We start from the raw sequence: 15571 nt of genomic DNA on the forward strand, positions 1-15571 counted from the left end.
TATATATATATATATATATATATATATATATATATATATATATATATATATATATATATATATATATATATATATATATATATAGTTTTGAGATATGAAAGACAAAAAAATCAATTCTATGTAAACATATAAAAGCTAGCTATGTAAAAGTTAAATACCTTTAACAATTTTTTTTTGCTTTTTTGGTTTGAGTTCATTAGGAAACAAATTCCAATCTAAAATAGCATTAACATAAGTAAATTTAAAATGTTTGACATTTTGGAAATATCTTCAAAAATCTTATAGAACTGCAACTTTTGGACCACATTCAACAGAAAGGAACCAACTGACAATTAGGCAGAAAGGAACCAACAAACACTTAGGCATATCTTAAAATTTTATCGCCATTGAATTCACAAGTTTTTTCAAGTTTATCATAAAGGATATCATTCTTATGTGTTATAGTACAGTTTTAAAATTTTAATTTTATATGCCTTTTAGGAGTAAAATTTTTTTTTACATCATTACCTCAGAGATTTTGTAGTGGTTTCTTTAAGAGTTGATTCCTTTCTATTTCAATTGTCCATATTAAGTAATTAATAAAGTTTATATATAGTATATTAAGTAATTATAATATAGTATATTAAGTAATTATAATATAGTATATTAAGTAATTATAATATAGTATATTAAGTAATTATAATAGAGTATATTAAGTAATTAATAAAATTAGTTGATTTTTAAGTTTTACTGTTATATTATTGAAGTACTAAAAAGAATTATACTATGAAAGTACTAAAGAAGAACGTATAGCAACTGTGGCACAGCAATTAAAGTTCCTTGAACTAAGAGGAAGTTACCAGATACATTAGGGTTATAGAGAAAGAATGAATTATATTTTAGCACAAAGCTTTCAACAGCACTACAATATCATTTCACTTTGAGTTGGTAATTTATGGAATAACTTACCTCAGAGTGCAATAAACGTTAAAACAATAAAGCAATTGAATACTGTTTTTTTTGAAAAATAACATTACATAATTATGCCTATTACTTGATTGATTTTCTTAACTTTTTTTTGCATAAAATTAAAATAAACTTTTCAACAAACTTTATTTTCATATAATAAAATAATCAAGCTCTAATACTGTGTATATGTTGTTTAAACTTTCATTGTGTTTAACAGCCATTTTAAAAATATATTTTCTGAAGTCTTTTAATTAAAAACAACAAAAAAAATGGAAACAACAATAACAACAAAAATATGGCTTGCAACTTCTAATATTTACCAAAATACTACTAGTCAACAAAATGAACCTGGTGAAATTCATTTGCAAGATATTATATTTGAAGAGTAAGCTAAATAACTAAATAAGTTATTTAAATTTTTGGAAAGCTATCTAAATTGATATTTTTATATGGTTAATTCCCTCTGCATTGATTAAAAAAATTTATTAAAAATAAATTATTTTTTATATTTAAATTGTCTGTCAATCAAGACATCATAATCAATTATGATGCTTTCTGTGCATCACTTCTACCAAGCATTTCTATTTCATTTCATTTCTATTTTCTATTGCGGCAACATTGCAATTGCGTTTATTATCTCTTTTTTTTTCTGCGATAATGAAAGTTTCATATGAAATAAACATTTTACATGGGTTTGTAGATTTCATATTTAAGAGATTTGCAAAATATTACTTTTCAAACCTTTCTTAACCATTAAGGATTTTATGTTATATGTTCATTTAAATCATTCAAATTTTTTGAACGTAATAACTAAATGACTAGTCAATATGGTCTCATTTATCAAATAAATGATTGGTCATTATGGTGTCATTTATCAAATAAATTAAATCACTATACTTATAATGACCACTAAATTTTTAATTAATGCTGATTACTCCTTATAAATGATATATATTTATAGATAATGCTCATGTGGATAATACAGTTAATGCCGATTAAACCTTATACTCCCATATTCTTTAACTACAGGTGCTTCATCTATGATACAAAATTTAATAAATCTTTTCACCAATAAATTAAAACATTATGTAATTTTACAGATCCAAAACTTTTTTGAAAAAGGTGATAGTGTTTTGAAGTCGTTGTTAATAAGTGTAAGTTTGTATTCAAGTAATATCAACTTCTTAGAAACTTCTGTCGAACAAAATAAATAATAATGATCCACTATATACTTGTTTAGTTGTTTCAATTACACTTTAAATTAGCAGTATGGTTATTTTCTTTACACTTTGAATCAACATAATGATTTTTTTCCATTAAAGTTTGAATCAGCAGTATGATTTATTTTCAAGCATATGCATTAAAAGCACTTGCCAAAAAAATTTTATTTAAACTGCAACAACTCGTTTTTTGCTCATCAAATATTTTTAGAAAAATTGTTAAAAAATTTTTTACATTTAGTTATTTTATTTAGTATTTAAATAAAACATTCTTTTACCCATTTTTATTTTTATTATCTTATTTAGAATTAAAAAACGTTTGTTTTGCCATTTTTAATGAAATAATTTTATTTAGAATTAATATAAGTTTTATTTTCACTGCTTTTATTTTAATTATTTTAATTTTGTACTTTAATAAAACATGTTTTTATTATAAATATTTTATTTATAATTGAAATAAAATGTTTGTCGTTCCATTTTTATTTTAATGGTTTTGTTTAATATTTATGTCTTTTATTTTTTGTTGTTTTTATTTTAACTATTTCATCAATCTATCTATCTATCTATATATATGTATGTATGTATGTATGTATGTATGTATGCATATATGTATGCATGCATGCATGTATGTATGTATGTATGTATGTATGCATGTATGTATGTATGTACGTATGTATGCATGTATGTATGTATGTATGTATGTATGTATGTATGTATGTATGTATGTATGTATGTATGTATGTATGTATGTATGTATGTATGTATGTATGTATCTATCTATCTATATATTATATATATATATATATATATATATATATATATATATATATATATATATATATATATATATATATATATATATATATATATATATAAATATAGTGACAAGATTTGAAAGATGTAAAAATGCCTATAATATTGCATGTTATATAAATTAGAAAGGGGGGAGGGGGGAATACTACAATCTAAATGTGATGAGCAAATTCTGACCTGGGGTTTTGGGGAGGGATGGGGGTGGGGGTTATTTTGGAGCAATGCATTTCCTTGGCATAGGGTGGGGCCTGGGGGTTAGTTGCAACGGTAATCCTTGCATTCTCTCAAAAACGCCTGACATGTTTTAAAAGCAAAATAATAATTTTATTTTACGCCGCTTAACTGAAGGATTACCAAAAGTGTTTCAAAGTAGTGATAAAACACTATTATTGGAACTTTGAGAAACTTTATCTTTTTAAGTGAAAGAACACTTTATAATTCTGTAAGTGATAGGACACTTTTATAAACTTCTGCCTATTATAGTTGTTATTTGACTCCAGTGCAGAGAGTAAACTTAATTGAACAGAATGGCTAAAAACAGAAAAAAGAAAGAAATATTTTTTCTTAAGAGTATAAGTGACAAGTTGAATGACAATCAACTTCCTTCTAATAAAGACATTTTGGAGCATTATTATTTTTTGTCTGAAAATCCTAAGATCAAAGATAACACCCTTCTTTGCTGTGGATTCTATCATGATTTCAAGCTCATTTGTGAGGAAAATTGTCAGTGCTTGGTTAAAAAGGTCACTGCTTTTTATGAAAAAGCTGGAATTCCAACATCCAGAGTGGACAAAGTACAGAAGAAAATGAGTGAATTGCTAGCCAAGCACAAAAAATTGATTTCTCTTCAAAAAAGGCAAAACACTAAAGAAGTAGAAAAGAGAATAATTTTCAAAGACAATATTTTGCCTGTTCTTTTTGATGTTATGCCCAGTGATGTGATACAAATATTAGAGAAAGATAAGAAAAGATCTCAGGTAGACAAGGCAGAAGATATCATTTTCGTAAATGATCAAAGAAGTTGCAGGAAAATGTACATTGGGAAGAAAGATAAAAGGTACATTTATTCTGCTCAACGATCTCAACAGGCAAGAGTAAGAATGTCTGGAGTAGATCATGACCAGAGTTATCAGTCTGAGCTGCAGGTTTCATCTTCAAGTGAAACAGAAATATCTTCAGAGGAAACAGACACCTCTAATTCTATAGACTTGAGTAAAGATGAGATAGATCCACAACCATCTACATCTGCTGGCATAGTAGGAGATACTGTCCTTATTTCGAAGGTTAAACATGTAAATCAGAGCTCAATTTGATATTTTAAAGCAGGTGGCTGATACATATGGACTTTCCAGTAAAGGTATGTCAAAATCCAATATACACAAAATTGGTAGAAAGGTCATACAGGAAACAGTGGAGGAAGCCAGGGAAGCTTTAAAAGCAAAAGCTGGATCAAACATGATTCTTCATTATGATGGAAAGCTTGTCAAAGAGTATACTGATGAAAAGAAACTCAAAACAGAGCGCTTAGCATTGAGTGCAACTTGCGATGGAGAACATTTTTTGCTAGGAGTACCTCCTGTCACTGATTCTACTGGTGCTTGTCAGACTGAGAAGATTATTGAGATTTTAGAAGAAAACTCACTCAAAGAAGACATTAAAGGTCTAGTATTTGATACCGCTGCGTCAAATACAGGTAAAGAAAAAGGAGTGAATTCCAGGTTAAACATCTATCTTGGAAGACCTGTTATGCGTCTTTGCAAGGTTTATGGCACAGGCTATATATTACATGAAGCTGCAAATTCTGAGCCAAATGACAGATATTGTTTCCACAGCTTCTACAAAAAGAGAAGTTGAGGCCACCTCTGAGTTTGTAGCATTCAGTTATGCAAAGTGGTTCTTAATCTCGTCTCAGACTGTAATTTCTCCAAGACATGACATAGAAGCAATCTGGGAGATGAAGTCATACATGAAAAGCAGACCTAATGTTGCAGTCAAATGTCTCAATAGCATTGCAAACCATACATGATATCTTCATCCAACTTTGATCCCATTTAGTTTACTGGATCCTGGAGTGTCAGATGAGGAAAAGACTGAATTTGCTGAAAAAATCCTGGCGATAAATGATTCAAAGGAAATGGATCCTCTGTCATTTATGTATAAGAAGGTTAATATATCAGGTTTCATTGACAAAGAAGGAGAGAGGCCCAGGTTGTCTGAGTTTGTTGATTCAGAATCCATTTTGATATTTAACATCTTAAATATGGATAGCCAGCAGCTTGAATGAATGAAGATTCCACCTAGTATGTGGAACAGATTGTCCGGCTACACAAAGTTCAAGGATTTTATCTCTCAACATTCCTGTAACTAATGATGCTGCAGACAGGAATGCTAAGCTTATACAGGACTTTGTTGATGAAAGCCATGATGAAGAGCTGAGGCAAGATCTTCTCCTAGCAATGGACCAGAAAAGAAAGGCTGGAAGCCCCTAAGGGAGTGGTGAAAAGAAAAGAAAATGTTAATATCTTGTAGAATTAGTGGTTAAAAAATGTCTAGTATAATACATAAATGAAATTAAACATATAATTAGTACTTTTTAAACAATTTTGGATTTTCGTTGGTCAAATTAGGTGTGAAAAGGGTTCGGAAATCGATTTAGACCCATTTCATAATGATTAGATCAATGTTTTGTTTGATTTTGTCAACTGTGTCAAACCACATAAAAATGGGTACATTGTGTCAACTGCGTATCTTCGAACTCACTTCAAACTTAACTAACGGTTTTATTCAAACTGCTCCCAATTTTAGTCTAACTAATGAGGGTTAACAGTACATGGTTCAATTTAAGATAAGCCTGTATCTTTCAAACTGTAACTACACAAGCACTGTAAAAATAGACTTTTTTCACCGAAAAATCATGATTTTTGAAACTTAAAGTGGCTTGTGTAGTCACAAAAATAAAGTTAGAGCTCTAAAACTTTACAGATCTCATTTTCTCACATAAACACAGCAGAAAAATGCTAGGAGCAGTCAAAACAAAATGTGACCCTGAAAACAGGACACCCTAATATATATATATATATATATATATATATATATATATATATATATATATATATATATATATATATATATACATATATATATATCTATATATCTATATATATATATATATATATATATATATATATATATATATATATATATATATATATATATATATATATATATATATATATATATATATATATATATATATATATATATATATACATTAGGGATATGACTTTTTTGCAACCTACTAGGCCTGTATCGTAATTCAATGAACTTTTATGTAAAAAGAATGAATAGATGTTTCATTTTGACATATTTTGAAAAAAGGTCACCCCAAAACCAAAAAATCGAATTTTCAATAGGTACACTTTTGTACAGTAAATGAATATTAAAGGCTGAAGATGTTGTAAGAGTCATACTCCTGTTGTTATTTTATTTATTTATGCAACATGTACTGTGATATAACAAAAAACATTATGCGATATATAATTATACAAGTATTACAAAATTAACAGTATCAAAGCGTCTAGTACAACAATATACATAACTGTCTGTGTCTATAGGCCTACTGTGTTTAGGACATGGGTCACATGATGCTCACGTCTCATAAAGAGTCTAGCGCTTATTACTTAGAATGAATCGAAGTTGCAGTTTGTCTTTCTTTCTGCAGGAAGCATACAGGTCTTGCATCACCTTGATTGCACGTTCAGCTATCTGATTACTTCGTGGTATGTCGATGACGGATGGCTCTTTCTTCCAGTGATTTTTGAATGACTGCAATGCCTTTTTGTAAGGCTTCAATACATCAGATAAATTCTTGAAGTCATTGTCATTGTACTTTTGACTACTAAACCAATGTTCTGCCCACTCATATGAAATGAACCTGCAAACCTTCTCCAAATTCTTTCTCGCTTCAGGCATAAGAATGAACGCCAGAATGGCGAGAATGGCTCTTGAGTTCCATCTGGCATTGCTCATATTAGGAATGTTCTGAAAGTGAATCAGAGGGAAGTTTCTTTGTTCTTCATAGAACCTAAACACTCTTGTTAAATGGTACAAAAACTTCATATCGTCTCTCCACCCTGATTTATCAAGAATTTCTACAGTTCCATTCACAAACTTATCCTTCAGTTCATCATACTTATTCAACAGTTCAGACACAAATGGGTATTCAATGTTTGGAGATTTGGTATCACCCCCAAGTTCTTCGTCCATCACCAGACGGAGAATCCTGTCTAGTACGTGATGCTGACAACCGATAAATTGTGGTATTGTGACACCCTTTAATTTAAACATACGTTGCAACTTCACAACAACTCCATTTCTCTTCCCAGTATTGACGTTTGTTGTATCAGTAATGATCATCTTAATTGAATTCCACAAATTGTATTCATCAATAAGTTTGGCAATTTTTTCAGCAACAGTTTCAGCTTTGCCATCTTTTAAACGCAGTGCATCAAGTTTCACGTCAGTTCTTTCATTCTGAAGTACAACTACCTGATATTCCTTATCATCTATTCGTTTGCCGTCAAAGTGTAAGGACCACTGTTCCATTTTAAGTTGTTGTATCATTTCTTTTTTTAATTTACCTGCCTCTTTGAATATGGACTTGTAAATTGCTGATTGACTTGGAGTTGGAATATCAATACCTTGTTGTGATAATACATTGCATATTTTAGCAGCTTTCTTTGTGGAAACTCCACTTGATGTAACCATACTTACAGCAAATTTACTTTTGTAGTGCTTTCTAGTTTTTTTCTGAGTGTCCTCATCATCGTCTTTATCACCGTCGTCGTCTTCATCATCTTCACTCTTACTTTTGCAGTTTTCAGATTCAGTACCACTGTCTGTGGTAGACAGGACTTGTGATGTGGAAGGTATTGCTGTTCCAGACTGGACTTTCCTTCTCTTGGAAGGGTGAATGGTTTCTTTACTTGCCACTTGTCCTGTTGAGTACCCCACCTGTCCTTTACTTTCTTTTTGTAGGTGGTATAGACGTTTATCTTCCGAGGATAACCACTGGCCATTCACTTTCGTGATGTCTAATAATGCATTGAGAACATCATATTTTCCACGCTTGACACATTCATCATAGACCTTCAGCACCTTCATAAGCTTTGCTCTTATCACTTGATCAGACACACGTGGAAAATTCAGTTTATTGTCCCACAATTTTGTAATTTCCTTAGAAATTTGGTCTATTCGTTCTTTTCTTCCTTTAACATATGCTCCGAGAAACTGGTATCTTCCTACGATCTGCAATTGAAGTGGTATTCTGGATTTTTCATCGAGTGAATGTTCTTCTACAGCCACGCTTCCTCTTCTTCTGTGTGACTCTTGAAATCTCACCAAATTTTTAGTCCAAGTCTTCTTGTTCTTTGTTACTGTGGTATGACTTTTCTTGTGAGACATCATATAATATTGTTACGACTTTACGGATAGCTGAGCGTAAATATCCGTTTAATAAAGTCATTTAATTAATAAAATACTTTAACTGTATAGTAATCCAATTATAGTTCGATAATCCAGTCAATGTTGATAACAGTTCGATAATCCGGTCCGTATCCTAACGATAATGCTACAACTACTTATACTTCGTACACTTACAGCGTCTTTAGTTCGCTACAGTAGTTCCTTATTAGCTCAGTTACACGCAGAGTACTTCATAGAACTATTCACATTATCAACACTGAGCTCTGACAGCAGCTCGCTTATATAATTATTTAGAGCTTCCAGAATGTTCTACTAAGTTCTATAATCTTCTACAGTCTGTTACAGTCGTCTATATCACCGTGGTAACACAATGACGTCATCACATAACAATTCCAAGTATTTGCCGGCACACGGCCGTTTCGTTGCCATGGTAACGTGTGGCGTTATATTTATAAATTCATAACAAAATAATGAAATAAATAGAATTAAGCTGAGAATTAAGCTTAAGATTAAAACATCGGTCAAAAATGAATGTATAAAAATGGTAAATCAAATTTTTATTTTGGGGGTGACCTTTTTTTGTTGCAGAAAGCTATTTGGGCCTTTTTTCATGATTTTATGTAAAAGTTCATCTATATATTATACAGTAAACATTTTATTTGAAAAAAAAATAAAAACTCATATCCCTAATATAAATATATATATATATATATATATATATATATATATATATATATATATACATATATATATCTATATATATCTATATATACATATATATATAAATATATATACATATGTATATATATACACATATACATATATATATATATATATATATATATATATATATATATATATATATATATATATATATATATATATATATATATATATATATATATATATATATATATATATATATATGCTGCTGACCTTGCAAATGATTTTTTTTGTTTACAACTTGACCATGACTGTTTAGATATTTTGATGATTTAAACATTTCAGAAATGTGCTGAAAAAAGAAATGTTAAGCTAAACTTAAACTAGGAAAAAAATTGAAAAAACTAATGAATAAGCAAAACAATTCCTCATGAAAAAGAAAATAAATTAGCTTTAAAATAAAACTAAAACAACTCGAAGTAAAAATTACTTTTTGTTACGTTTTTAATTGTATTTGAAAAAATTTTTACTTATCTTTTAAAACATTTAATGAAAGTTACGCAAAACGCTTTTACAAATTACTTCTATTAATTGTTTAATAAATAAACAAATTTTATTTAAACTATTAAAAAGTGAAATTAAATTATTGAATTATTCTTAATTTAAAGTAACCGTCAAATTATAAAGAAAAAAAAAAATAGCGCTGTTAGTTACAGCGTGAAAAGTTAAGCCTATCTAAAAAAACATACAATATTAAATTGAAACTATTTTATTAAAAACCAAAAATCTGCGATGAAATATTCTTAATAATAAGGAAAGAAACTACAACTTTACTAGACTAACATTAAAATAAACTGTATAACACAACAAAGATTTCGATTGAATAACTTGGTTTCGTAAACCATAAAGATTATCTTTTAAAAATTTGATTGGACACTGTCCGACCCAAACATGTTTTGATCTGATATTTTGTCCGAGACTTAAAAAATTTAATTGAACCCTAATATATATATATATATATATATATATATATATATATATATATATATATATATATATATATATATATATATATATATATGTATATATATATATATATATATATATATATATATATATATATATATATATATATATATATATATATATATATATATATATATATATATATATATATATATATATATATATATATATAGATAGATAGATATATATATATAGATATATATATACATATATATATATATATATATATATATATATATATATATATATATATATATATATATATATATATATATATATATATATATGTATATATATATATATATATATATATATATATATATATATATACATTGAGGCTTTATACATCAACTGAGGTTTTAGGTTAGGGCAGGTATAACCATGATGAGAAAAACATATACTATAGCAAAATTTTTTCATTTTTATTTTCTATTAAGTTTATACATACAAAATAAATTTTATTTCCAGAAAAAAATTTCAATCAAACTCCACAATAGAAGAGTTAATCTAAGATTAACTCTTCTATTAGAATAATAGAATAGAAGAGTTAATCTAAGATTAACTCTTCTATTGTGAAAAAACTATTTTTGAAAAAAAAGTAACATTAATGAATGAGATTAAAAATGTTCAAAAAACATTTCAAAGCAAGCATAAAATTAAGATATAAAAATTCTAAAATAGTAGTTACTATGCAAGATGGCAATTGCATTTTAGAATATAGTTCAAAAAAGTCTTTAAAATAATGATATAAGCATTAAGTTTGGTATATTTTAACCAAATAAATTTCATACTTGTTTTATTTTAAGAATATGAAGAAAAATAATTTATAAAAATGCATAATTCACTCCGAAGTCAGCAATAGTAGCTAGAGTAGGTTAGACCTACTCTAGCTACAAAACTTGAGCTGCTCTCCCATCATCATGATTTCGCATCTCTTTTTGCGTTCTACAAATTTTATCACTGTGACTGTTCTATTATATATTGTTCAATCAAACAGAACTCAATGTATCTCACAACCTTTTAACAAAACATAAACCTTGAAAAACAATGCTGATATGTGAAAAAAAACAAGCTAGCACTGCATATTAAAGGACAGGGTAGGTTTAAGCTTCTGACATCTAGCTTTAAAAAAGCAAACATTATAACACTACACCACCCTTGCAATAACAACATTTTATACAGAATGTACATTATTTTAATTTTGATCATTATCTCTGCATATATAATTTTCCCACTACAAAAAAGTATAATGTAAAAATAATAAATATCTTTTAGCATATCAAATTTTATATTTTCATTGTACTTTACATTTTTTTGCCCTATTTTCTAAACCACAAATGCAAAAAAAGTGTACGATCACACTCTATACCTGACCACATACATGATTATTTTTTTTGAAAGCTTGACTATGGCTTTTTAACACATTTAAAAACGCCATAGTCAAACTTTATATATATACTTACATTATGTCAAAAATGATTTTTCAATAAAAACAACTTTTTATATGCTTAAATTTAGATTTTTGACCAAAATTTTTTTCATATTGAATTTATATCAAAAAATATTTGTATAACAATATTGAATTTATATCAAAAATTATTTTTACAACAAGAGATTAATATTCCTATACTTAAAACAAAAATTATTCACTAAATTAGAAAAAGTGTCACCCTCTAATTATTTTTTAATGTTTCTCTTGTTTAAAATTGCAGAAAAAAAAGCCAAAAACAAACAAATTTGATTGATAGAAGTTATTCTAACTAATTTTTTAGCAAAGTTTGTTTTCTTTTTAGGTTCTTAATAAAAAAATTCATGGAGAAAAGATATGAAATTCATGAATCAGTAAAAAAACTGATCCTGGGACACTATAAAAGTGGAAAAGAATATAAAACTTTCTAAAATAGTAAATGTTAAGCCTAATAGTGTAGGAAATATCATTAGAAAATTAAAAAAAATGGGTACCATAAAAAATTTTCCAAGAAAAGGACACCTAGCTAAGACTACCTTATACATTGGTAGAGAAATTATTCAAAAAGTTGAACAAGATCAAAGGTTATCTGCACCAAAGCTTGCAAAAGATTTACAAACAGATCATGGTATAACTGCAAATCCTCAAACTGTTCGCAATCGCTTGAAAAATCAAGGTTTTGTAGGTAGAGCTGCTCCAAAAAAACCTTTTTTGAGTAAAAAGAATCTTGGGCTAAGAAACATTCGAATTGGACTATTGATCAATGACAAAGAGTTTTATGGTCCGATAAAACAAAAATATGCTTGTTTGGTTCTGATGGTAACATACGCAAATGGAGAAAAAATGGTGGACGTCTAAACCCTAAATGTATGAGACCAACTGTCAAGCATGGAGGAGGTAACATTAAGCTTAATTATAACATTTCAATATTATATACACTTTTAACTTATTTTTTCTCTTATCATAGGTCGAATGATGGTTTGGGGCTCCTTTGCTTGGAGTGGTGTTGGCAAACTCCAATTCATTGACAGAATAATGACAAAAGAGGTTTATACTGATATTCTGAAGCAAAAACTGAGATCAAATGGAATCTTTTTATAATTAAAGTAGCTGATCAAAAACCATCCAGTTTGTCGCAATTAAAGGCAATTCTCATTGAGTGGGAAAAATTTAACACACAATGGCTTAAAAACTTAGTAGATTTAATGCCTAAAAGATGTCTTGCAGTCATCAAGGCAAAAGGCGCACAAATAGACTATTATTTTTAATTTTAGTAAAATAATTATTTAAGGGCTAAATAATTGCTATTAATAATTATCTAAAAAATAATTATTTAATTATTTAAAAACTTTTTCTAATTTAGTAGATAATTTTTGTTTTAAGTAAAAGAATATTAATTTCTTGTTATAAAAATGTTTTTTGATATAAATTCAATATTAAAAATAAAAATTGAGATCAAAAATCTAAATTTGAGCATATAAAAATTTGTTTTTATTGAAAAATTATCAGGGGGTGACTTTTTTGTATGTACTGAAGCCTTCGGCAGCAGGCATTTTCAGTGTGATGTCAAAGATGTTATCTAAACACGCATAGTTTTTATGGATCTTTAATCAAATATAACTAATTTCACTGGGACTCTTATAACATGCTTAAAATATTTCTGAAACAGCTGTTAATCTAGCTAGATTAACAGCTGTATTTACTTTTATTATGTATTTGTATTTACCTAGCTAAGTAAACACAAATAAAGGAGAAAAAAATACAAATACAGGATACAAATACAAACTTTTAATACAAAGTTTAATTTATATAATTAAATAAAAACTTTTACTATGAATGTAACTCTTTATTTTAAATTGATTTTTATTACAATATTTCAAGGGAGTATAGATACCCTTGTTATCAAGTATTATATAAATATAAAGAATCATTAAAAACAAAACAAAAACAAATCAATGCAATAGTTTCTTTTGATTCAAATATCAAAACATAGGTTTCCAAAAGGAAGTCGTGACATAACCTCTTTCATCCTGATTCAGACCGCCACCTGAAGGTGCACATTCATGGCATTGTATTTCAAGTGCCTCCCTCACTTTAGCTAAATCGTGGAATACTGACAAAGATGAAATTCAAGTGTATTTTTATATCATTAATACATATCCTTCAGTTCCAGTAAAAGAAGCAATAATTCTCCTTAATGAGAGATTAAGAAATGATCCTAATTTTACATCAAAATTTACCTTTGATGAAATAAAAACACTTTTAGTTATATAAAAAATAACAATGCTTTTCGCATTGTTATTTTTTGAACTAGAAGATTCTGAACCTATTGGTTTAAGACTTATGGTAGTAGTTGCGGAGTGTTTTTTACAGTTTCACAAAAATAATGCTATTGCACAAGCGGTTCCCAATAATATTCAATTAAAGTCATTTAAAAGATGTCGATGACTTCCATCCTCATTTTAACTCACTGATGATACAAAAAGTTTTTTAGTATTATGTAAAAACCAACATAGAAATATTCAGTATGCCATGAAAATCGAAAATGAAAATAACACGCTAAACTTTGTATGTACCAGTTTTATTATAAACAATAAAACTGGTACATACAACTTTAAAGTTTACTGTAAAAATGCCATAACTAAAGTCCAAATCAAACCTAACTCATGCCATGATCCGATAATTGTAAACAGAGTTTTCAAAGGATTTGTTTATAGGGCATTATATTATAAATTATGCTCTGATAATATTGCATAGGAATTATTACTTCTAATTTTTTTGTTTAATGTTAATTCACCTACCTAAAGCCGAGATGACCATTACAGACGAGAAGACTACTTAATTGTGGTTATAAACCTCTCTCTACTCCAAAACTCCAAAACATGAACCTTGATGAACAAAGCCGCTGCGCGGAGAAACAAGTTTAATTTTTTTTTTTAATGGTTATAAAAAATGTGATAATAGCTGATCATTATAAAACTTTATTGTTACGTTTATAAAATTCTTGTCATAATATTTTTAAAGTTAATTGATGTAATTTATTAGTCAAGTTATAAGCTATTTTTGTATATAATTACGCCCTCGGGAATTTTTGTTTATATATAAAAGTTGTAAATAGAGTTTAATAAAAAGAGTCAAAAAATAAAAGTAAAACAAAGTTGTCGTAATAACAAGTTATTTCGGCATTATGGCATCTATGGCGAAAATGATTGGAAGATTTGATGGATCTGGAGATGTTGCAGTGTGACTGAAAAAGATCAAACTGGTGGGAGAGCTGCAAAATATGGGCGATCTTTCATTAATTATTCCGCTGTTTCTTGAAGGCAGTGCGTCCGCATTATATGAGCAACTTGGGGAGAGCCAAAAAACCGCCACTGCGGACATTGAAAAAGCTCTACTAGATGTATTTGCAGTTGATGGTTTTCAAGCTTACGAGCAGTTCAGAGATCAGAGATGGAATGACAGCGAATCTGTTGATGTGTATTTGGCCAGTTTACGTCAACTTATGGTTTTGGCCAACAGTGAAAGCGAAGAATTATTGCTAAGAGCGTTCATAACTGGATTGCCGGGTGAAATTTCAAAGCAGCTACGAGCATAAGTGAAAATATTTGGGATCAGGTTACAGGATGCATTAAACCATGCACGAGTACTCATGATGGAAAAAACAAAAGAAGAGTATGTTTCAACAACAATCTCTGGTTTCTATAAACATGTTAAAAAACCATCCGCTACTGATTTTAACTCCTACAAGTGTGGCAAGCCTGGACATGTTGCCCGAATCTGTTTTTCGAAGAAACAAATTGTTAATGATGGAATAAAATGCTTTAGATGAGGAGAATCTAGACACATTGAAAGATTTTGTTCGTTGCATCAGGGAAACTCAAATGGGAAATCGCGAGTGCCAGCTGTTTCCCTAAACAACTAACGGCGCTTCCAATGAAAAAGCACT

At 28.4% G+C, this 15571-nt stretch overlaps 1 protein-coding gene across 1 annotated transcript in view; it reads right to left on the reverse strand.

Moving 5' to 3' along the window:
* LOC100213064 (DNA-directed RNA polymerase III subunit RPC7-like) overlaps positions 1-15571 on the reverse strand; it is a 49454-nt gene that overhangs the window by 21630 nt on the left and 12253 nt on the right. Inside the window, exon 4 of the mRNA XM_065805895.1 lies at positions 159-215. Coding sequence (XP_065661967.1) covers positions 159-215 — 57 coding nt within the window. The remainder of the gene's footprint in view (positions 1-158; positions 216-15571) is intronic.

The sequence above is a fragment of the Hydra vulgaris genome, chromosome 09 (assembly GCF_038396675.1).
Source record: "Hydra vulgaris chromosome 09, alternate assembly HydraT2T_AEP".
Taxonomy (NCBI): Eukaryota; Metazoa; Cnidaria; class Hydrozoa; order Anthoathecata; family Hydridae; genus Hydra; species Hydra vulgaris.